The following is a 9,600-nucleotide window of genomic DNA, read 5'->3' on the forward strand; positions in this document are numbered from 1 at the left end:
TCAAACGATGCGTGTGACCCCCAAGGGCGAGTGGGTTTTCATGGGTGTGACCCACCCCCACATCCCCAATGCCCACCTCCTTCCAAGTTTCCAGCTTTTCCTTTTGTATCCATTTTATCCACCCACTGAGTCTTCTCCTAGCCCTCATTCTCCCCCATGTCTCCTATTTCTCCAAGTCTCCCTCTACTTTGTCCCTCAGCCCTGCTGTTGGAACATTTCCCCCCCCTCTTTCAACTGTTCCTTTCACTCTCTTATGTCCTGATCCAGTCTATGATGTTCTGGTTCCTCCATGAGCCTAGGCATTGTATACAAAAACAGTAAAACAGTATTAACACAACAATTTCTACAAAGTCCTATAAATAACTAAAAGCGAACACTTACCCTTATTGTACCATTATATATTAGGCCATGGAGTTGCTCGTCGATCCTCAAAGACAAAATAGTTTAAGAGCCCAGATTTACACTTTAGTACATGGGCATGACATATTTTTAGGTCCAAAAAATAAAGTACCACAAAAAGAAATGTAAACTTTTTTAAAAAGGCTTCTTCTTTTTTTTTTGCTCCTGCAAAGGGTAAAGCCCAAAACGTCAGCACCTTGTGATCCTTCACGTCGGTGGACAACAACAAAGGTTTTTACCTCTGTCACTGAAGATGTCTATTTGCCTGTCTGTCTTTGAGCAGAATATCTCAAAAAGTTATGGACGAATTCAGACTAAACTTGGTGAACAGGTTGGGTGTGTGACAATAACAAGCCGAATAGACTTTGGTTCAGGTATGGCTGCAGATACGGCCTGTCAGTGGGATACAAAACGATGTAAACTGTTCAGCCTGGCGGGGGTACGTGCTCTACCAAGTGGCGTTCTAGTATCATTATGTTTTTATTATGTTGTTGTAGCGGCTACCGCTGGGTTTTCACAATCGCCTTGCACCTATCAAGGACGCGGAGCGATCACCATGCCGGGCTCGTCCAGGACGCCCGGGCAGGCTCGCCCTCAACTTGCCAGGCCGCAGCCAGGACGCTGGGCCACGCCCCCTCTCGCCTTTCCTGGGCAAACGCTCCGGGATAATTTATATATATATTGCTGCCCGATAAACGGGCTTTTCAGAGTGCCTGAGTGTTTGGTTTGATTAAAGCAACTCGGATGAATTCCAGCTCTTTGTCGCGTCCATTCTTCCGATCGACGTGGGAGCCCCAGCTCCTTCATTGGTGACCTACCGACATGGACACGGCAGTCGCCCTTAAACTGCCTACCTTCTGGGAGGCTCACGCGGCGGTTTGGTTCACACAGGCGGATTCCCTGTTCGCCCTGCGAGGCATCACGGCCGACGACACCCGCTTCCACCATGTGGTAGCAGCGCTCGGTTCGGCCACCGCGGCCCGCGCCCTGAGCCTCCTCGAGAGCCCGCCAGCCGCTGACAAATACGGCGCGATTAAGAAGCTTCTCCTTGACGCTTTCGCCCTCCCATCGGCGGAACGCGCACGGCGCCTGCTCGACCTGCCCGAGCTCGGCGACACGCGCCCTTCCGAGCGAATGGACTACATGCTTTCACTGCTCGGCGAGCACTCTCCGGCATTCCTGTTCCGGGAGCTGTTCCTCCGTCAGCTGCCTAACCCGGTACGCCTCGCCCTGGCAAGCACGACGATCACAGATCCCCGGGCCCTTGCCAGAGAAGCCGACAAGATCTCCGCCGCAGGTCAGCGCATCGCAGCAGCGACATGGGACCCACCGCCGTCCGACGCAACACCCATGGCGCCCGAGCACCCGGCACGGTCGACGACCGAACTGCCGACGCAATTGGCGGCCGCTACACCGAGCCGACCACCTCCAGCACGACGACCGGGGCCTCCACCTGACCAAGCGTGGTGTTACTATCATGCCAGGTTCGGACAGAAGGCCCGGACATGCCGACCCCCGTGCACCTTCGGCAGGCCGGGAAACAGCCGGGCCGGCGTTCATTACCAGCCATGAGCGCCGGCCACACGGGCAACTTACTGTTCATCACGGATAAAGCGTCCGGACGGCGCTTCCTGTGCGACACCGGCGCCCAACTGAGCGTCATACCCGCCTCTGACCAGGACAGGCAGTCCGCGGTTTGCGGCCCCTCCTTGGTTGCGGCCAACGGATCGACCATCCGCACCTTCGGCCCGCGCAACGTCACCCTCTGCTTCGGCGGCCAACGCTTTGCTTGGACGTTTGTAACCGCAAACGTGCCCATGGCTCTGCTAGGCGCCGACTTCCTCTGCGCACACGGACTGCTGGTGGACATCCAACGGCGTCGTTTAATCAACGCCGAAACCTTCAGCTCCCTGGTATGCACATTGAGCAGCTCCGCGCCGACCGAGCTGGCATGCGCCGTCCCGGCGGCGAACTAGTTTGCTCGCCTGCTCACGGAGTTCCCGGCCCTCACGCAGCCGACGTTTTCGGCCGTCGCAGTATGGCATGGGATCGAGCACCACATACCAACCACGGGCCCGCCGGTCTACGCCAGGGCCCGCCGCCTCGACCCAGCCAAGCTCGCCATGGCGAAGGCCGAATTCGACGTGTTGGAGCACCTCGGCATCGTGCGGCGCTCCGATAGCGCGTGGGCCTCGCCACTGCACATCGTGCCAAAGCCGGAGGGTGGATGGCGCCCGTGTGGCGACTACCGCCGTCTCAATGACGCTACCACCCCCGACAGGTACCCGATCCCGCATATCCAAGACTTCTCCGCCCGTCTGGCGGGACGGGTCATTTTTTCGAAAATTGATCTCATACGGGGATATCACCAGGTACCTGTCAGGGCGGCCGACGTCCCTAAAACGGCAGTCATCACGCCGTTCGGCTTATTCGAATTCTTGCGGATGCCGTTTGGTCTCAAGAACGCGGCTCAGGCGTTCCAGCGCTTGATGGACGGCGTGCTGCGTGACCTGCCGTTCCTTTTCGTTTACCTGGACGACATCCTCGTCGCCAGCACGTCCCGGGCCGAGCACCTCCTCCACCTCCGAACACTGTTCGGGCGCCTCAGCGAGCACGGCCTCATCGTCAACCCGGCCAAATGCCACTTCGGCACGACGGCCGTTGATTTTTTGGGCCACCACATCACCAAGAACGGGGCCGTGCCACTGCCAACCAAGGTCGAGGCCATCACCACGTTCCCGCGTCCCCGCACCATAAAGGCCCTGCAGGAATTCCTGGGAATGGTGAATTTTTATCACCGCTTCGTGCCCCGCGCTGCTCAACTCATGCGGCCCCTCTACGAAGCCCTCCGGGGCAAGCCGGCCAAGCACGACATCGCCTGGTCCGCAGCAATGGATGCGGCCTTCCAAAGCTCAAAGCGGGCCCTCGCCGACGCAACACTGCTCGCTCACCCGGTGCTCAACGCTCCCATCGCCCTCACCACGGATGCCTCCGACTACGCGGTGGGCGCCGTACATGAGCAATGGGTGAACGGGGTTTGGCAGCCACTCGCTTTTTTCAGCCGGCAGCTCCGGCCGAACGAGCTCAAATACAGCACGTTTGACCGGGAGCTCCTCGGTCTACACCTGGCCGTCCGCCATTTCCGCCACCTCCTGGAGGGCCGACCTTTCACGGCGTTCGTCGACCACAAGCCGTTGGTTTACGCCATGGCCAAGGTCACGGAGCCGTGGTCGGCCCGCCAACAGCGCCACCTCTCCGCCGTGTCGGAGTTTACCACGGACATCCGGCACGTCGCCGGCAAAAACAACGCCGTGGCCGACTGTCTTTCCCGGGCCAGCGCGAACGCGGTCCACCTGGGCGTGGACTTTGCGCTTATGGCGGCGGACCAAACCACCGACACCACGGTGCAAGCCCTCCGGGCGGCGGACACGGGCCTCCGCCTAGCCGACATCCCCTTCGCGGACACTGTCCTGCTCTGCGACGTCTCCCAAGGCCAGCCTCGCCCCATCGTGCCCGTCACCTGGCAACGCCGCATCTTCGCCTCCCTCCACGGCCTTTCCCACCCGGGCCGGAAAGCTTCCCAGAAGCTGGTGTCGGCGCGATTCGTCTGGCACGGCCTTCGTCGGGACGTCCGCGATTGGACCAGCACCTGCACGGCCTGCCAACGGGCCAAGGTCCACCGACACACCCAGGCCCCGATGGCACCTTTCACCGTGCCCGAACGACGTTTCGACCACGTCAACGTGGATCTGGTGGGCCCCCTCCCCCCGTCACGGGGGTTCACACACCTGCTCACCATGGTGGACAGGACCACCAGGTGGCCGGAGGCCGTTCCCCTCGTCTCCACCACCACCGCCGACGTGGCGCAGGCTTTCATCGCCACCTGGGTCGCCCGCTTCGGCGCACCGGCGGACATCTCGTCAGACCGTGGACCACAGTTCACCTCCGAGCTGTGGGGCGCGGTCGCCCGCAACCTGGGGGTCAAGCTCCACCGTACTACGGCCTACCACCCCCAAGCAAACGGGTTGTGCGAGCGATTCCACCGCTCCATGAAGGCCGCGCTCATGGCCGGCCTTCAAGACGGCGGTTGGGCCGACCGGCTGCCGTGGGTCCTTTTGGGCCTCCGCACGGCCCCCAAGGAGGACCTCCAGGCATCCACCGCTGAGCTGGTCTATGGCCAGGCGCTACGCGTCCCGGGCGAATTCGTGCCCGACGCTACCAGTCCCTGGTCCGCAGCTCACCAGCGCTCGGACCTCCAGGAGGCCGCCCGACGGTTTGCCCCCGTGCCAACATCCCACCACGGTGACCCCCAGTCCTACGTCCCCCCAGCACTTCGCACAGCGGAGTATGTTTTTGTGCGTCACGACGCACATCGGGGACCACTCCGGCCGCCGTACGACGGGCCCTTCCGGGTGCTGCGACGGGACGACAAGTCGTTCGTCATCGACATCGGCGGCAGGTCGGACCGGATTGCGGTGGACCGCCTCAAGCCGGCGCACGTGGACGTCGACCACCCACCACGGGTGGCCCTTCCGCCGCGGCGAGGCCGCCCCCCGTCCACGGTGCCCCCCACTCGACCGCCCACCACCACACCGGACCCCCTCCCACGACCCGCCAGGGGTCTCTTCGGCCGGGTCATCAGGACCCCCCTCAAATTGACCCTGCCGGTGCAAGTCGATTCTGGGGGGACGTGTGTAGCGGCTACCGCTGGGTTTTCACAATCGCCTTGCACCTATCAAGGACGCGGAGCGATCACCATGCCGGGCTCGTCCAGGACGCCCGGGCAGGCCCGCGCTCAACTTGCCAGGCCTCGGTCGGGACGCCCAGGCATGCCCGGGCAGGCTCGCCCTCAACTTGCCAGGCCGCAGCCAGGACGCTGGGCCACGCCCCCTCTCGCCTTTCCTGGGCAAACGCTCCGGGATAATTTATATATATATTGCTGCCCGATAAACGGGCTTTTCAGAGTGCCTGAGTGTTTGGTTTGATTAAAGCAACTCGGATGAATTCCAGCTTTTTGTCGCGTCCATTCTTCCGATCGACGTGGGAGCCCCAGCTCCTTCATTGTACCACAAACTCAGACTGCTAATTTTGTGTGGAGTAGGCAAATACATTTTATACTCCCAAGATGTCCTGCAGACCCAACATCCCATTCCCCACCCTTCCAACACCTCCTCTTCCAAATATCTCATGTACAAGGCCTTCAGAAAGTATTCACACCCCTCGATTATTTTTTTTCACCATTTGTTGTGTTACAGCCTGAATTTAAAATGGATGTCATAATGTCAAAATGGAATTTTGTTTTTATACATTTTCGCAAATTCATTAAAAATGAAAACCTGAAATGACGAGTCAATAACACCTTTGATATGACACCTCAACTTGAGCTCAGGTGCATCCAATTTCCTTTGATCATCCAAGCACTACATCTATAGAAAATGTGCACATCACCCATCTAACATCATTCCTACCATGAAGCATGGTGGTGGCAGCATCATGCTATGGGGATGCTTTTCAGTGGCGGAGACTGGAAGACTTGTAAGAATGGAGGAACAATGAATGGAGCCAAATACAGGCAAATCCTTGAGGAGAACCTGCTTCAGAATGCAAAATACCTCAGACTGCGGTGAATATTTTTACGTTCCAACAGGACAACGACCCCAAGCGTACAGCCAAAGTAACACTGGAATGTCTTCAGAACAAGAACGTGAAAGTACTTGAGTGGCCCAGCCAAAGCCCAGACTTGATTCCCATTGAGAATCTGTGGAAAGACTTGAAGATTGTTTTTCACCGACGCTCCCCATCCAAATTGGCAGAGCTTGAGCAAGTATGCAAGGAAGAATGGGAGAAGCTCCCCAACTCCAGATGTGCAAAGCCGATACAGACGTACCCAAGAAGACTTGAAGCTGTAATCGCTGCCAAAGGCGCTTCTATGAAATATTGACTCGGGGTTGAATACGTATGTAAATTATATATTTCGGTATTTCATTTTTTAATTTCTGAAAAAATAATTCTACTTTGACATTACGGGGTATTGTGTGTAAATCTGTGACAAAAAGAAAATCCCAATTTAATCCATTTTAAATTTAGGCTGTAACACAACAAAATGTGAAAAACGTCAAGGGGTGTGGATACTTTCTGAAGACACTGTACACATCCTTCATTGCTCCCCAGTAAGATGTGATTAAATAAAAATGGCAAAACTGGTACCAAAGGCCAATTTGTCATTGAATTCTGCATAGCAGAGGTCAAAGTTTAAGAAAATAAATAATGTTTAACAAACACAACATGTGTAAAACAAACGAAGCAAGGACATTTCCAAATAACAAGCTTTACCAGATCAAACGTACCGGAACTGCCATCCTGTGACGAGGTTTGTGTATTTCTGTAGATAGCCAGTCAGTTGGTCCCATTCGCTGGTACAAGTCGGTGGAAAGGAACACGTGGATAAAAGGAATGGGCGAGAGATGTACGGAAGGAAAAACGGGAAAAGTGTCATCGATTGAACGAGAGGTAAAATACAAGATAGAGATAAACAAGCAATATTAAATATCCAACAGGGAAACATGGACTCCAAGGAAAATTATATATCACATGGTATTTACCGCATGGAATTCTACGATGGAACTTTATGCCCACCATATTTGGTTTCCTTCCATTGACCGGTACTGACGACGCACTGACATTTTCTCACTGAACAGTTGGCAAATGTAAAAATGATGCATAGATACGTTTTTATCGGATACCAACCAATCCTGGTGGTGGAAGTAGTGTTTGCATGTGAAAAAACCTGGGGCAACCATCCCCAATGACCCCTGTCCACAGATCGCAGATCGCAGATGGTGAAACGACCCTCAGATATGAAGGTTAGCTTTGTAAACAGTTGGGGGCAATATGGTGATGATTGTTGGTTGAGGGTGAAGTGGGTTAACCGGTGCAATCGTTATCCTTACAAAGTGCTTTAAAATACCCGATAATGCAATCATTACCCAGCGAGTCCCGGGTGCCACCGTCTTGTGGGTTATCCATGGTGGGAACAGGACTAGAAGAAGGAAAACTCTGATGTAACACCAATGGGCTGGAGAAGCTCATCAGGCTCTGGATGCTAATTCTCTGAGTAACCGACGACTACAAATCAAATTCATCCTCGTTATCAGTGGTGATGCTCCGCAGTTACAGCCAGTTGAAAACATGAAAACACGTCACCACGTTAAGTGGACGACATAAGGAAGAAGGAACCAATCCTATGAGGTCAAGAAGGGGGCAAGAGCTCGATTTGACATGAAACCTTGCGGACGGAGTCAAAATGGACAAACGTATCAATTGAGGATATAATTGTTGTGCAATCTTATCTGTCCACCTCCATTCGTGATCTGGCCCAACTCTCTGAGCCAAGACAAAAAGACCCCTCATTATTGCATAGCATCACCATGATACTTTGCTGATGTCACAAACCTCTCAAAGGTAATTGGTGATCTGAGGTAGAGCCAAAGTGGAGGTATGTTTAGATAATACTTTTATTAGTGAGATGGTGCAATGAGGTATATTCTCATTTGACATGCTCATCCATAGACTTGGTCCACATTCTTTCATCTTGAATCATACTCTGCCCAATCACCACCTTATAGAGTTGGTGACAGGCACACAGGCAAAGAGAGGCACACAGGCAAAGAGAGACACAGGCAAAGAGAGACACAGGCAAAGAGAGACACAGGCAAAGAGAGACACAGGCAAAGAGAGACACAGGCAAAGAGAGACACAGGCAAAGAGAAAAAACCACCGTTTAGAGGCCATTTTTCCCCGCAAAGCGGGGGTTGGCCTTTTTCGGGGACCGTGGTTGTTGTTGTTTTTTGGTCCCCTTTTTGAAGCAATGTTTTACGGCCGGATGCCCTTCCTGCCGCCAACCCTGTTTGTCGCCTTTTTACGACACACAGGGAATTACCAGTGAACTGGTACTCAATTAGCCGACCTCGGAAGGATGACAGGCTGAGTCAACCCCCCTGGCGTTAATTCAGCGATCGACCGGGATTCGAACCCAGGATCCTTGGATCCTAAGCTGGCACCCTAGCCGCGAGAGAGACACGGGCGAAGAGAGACACGGGCGAAGAGAGACACGGGCGAAGAGAGACACGGGCGAAGAGAGACACGGGCGAAGAGAGACACGGGCGAAGAGAGACACGGGCGAAGAGAGACACGGGCGAAGAGAGACACGGGCGAAGAGAGACACGGGCGAAGAGAGACACGGGCGAAGAGAGACACGGGCGAAGAGAGACACGGGCGAAGAGAGACACGGGCGAAGAGAGACACGGGCAAAGAGAGACACGGGCAAAGAGAGACACGGGCAAAGAGAGACACGGGCAAAGAGAGACACGGGCAAAGAGAGACACGGGCAAAGAGAGACACGGGCAAAGAGAGACACGGGCAAAGAGAGACACGGGCAAAGAGAGACACGGGCAAAGAGAGACACGGGCAAAGAGAGACACGGGCAAAGAGAGACACGGGCAAAGAGAGACACGGGCAAAGAGAGACACGGGCAAAGAGAGACACGGGCAAAGAGAGACACGGGCAAAGAGAGACACGGGCAAAGAGAGACACGGGCAAAGAGAGACACGGGCAAAGAGAGACACGGGCAAAGAGAGACACGGGCAAAGAGAGACACGGGCAAAGAGAGACACGGGCAAAGAGAGACACGGGCAAAGAGAGACACGGGCAAAGAGAGACACGGGCAAAGAGAGACACGGGCAAAGAGAGACACGGGCAAAGAGAGACACGGGCAAAGAGAGACACGGGCAAAGAGAGACACGGGCAAAGAGAGACACGGGCAAAGAGAGACACGGGCAAAGAGAGACACGGGCAAAGAGAGACACGGGCAAAGAGAGACACGGGCAAAGAGAGACACGGGCAAAGAGAGACACGGGCAAAGAGAGACACGGGCAAAGAGAGACACGGGCAAAGAGAGACACGGGCAAAGAGAGACACGGGCAAAGAGAGACACGGGCAAAGAGAGACACGGGCAAAGAGAGACACGGGCAAAGAGAGACACGGGCAAAGAGAGACACGGGCAAAGAGAGACACGGGCAAAGAGAGACACGGGCAAAGAGAGACACGGGCAAAGAGAGACACGGGCAAAGAGAGACACGGGCAAAGAGAGACACGGGCAAAGAGAGACACGGGCAAAGAGAGACACGGGCAAAGAGAGACACG

General features: G+C 55.2%; 1 protein-coding gene across 1 annotated transcript in view; it reads right to left on the bottom strand.

Moving 5' to 3' along the window:
• LOC137431857 (oxysterol-binding protein-related protein 11) overlaps positions 1 to 7,075 on the bottom strand; it is an 85,495-nt gene extending 78,420 nt beyond the window's left edge. Inside the window, exon 1 of the mRNA XM_078769104.1 lies at positions 6,747 to 7,075. Coding sequence (XP_078625230.1) covers positions 6,747 to 6,964 — 218 coding nt within the window. The 5' untranslated portion in view covers positions 6,965 to 7,075. The remainder of the gene's footprint in view (positions 1 to 6,746) is intronic.
• Between the last annotated feature and the right edge of the window lie 2,525 nt (positions 7,076 to 9,600).

The sequence above is a fragment of the Myxine glutinosa genome, unplaced genomic scaffold (assembly GCF_964187855.1).
Source record: "Myxine glutinosa unplaced genomic scaffold, kmMyxGlut1.1 SCAFFOLD_1180, whole genome shotgun sequence".
NCBI lineage: Eukaryota > Metazoa > Chordata > Myxini > Myxiniformes > Myxinidae > Myxine > Myxine glutinosa.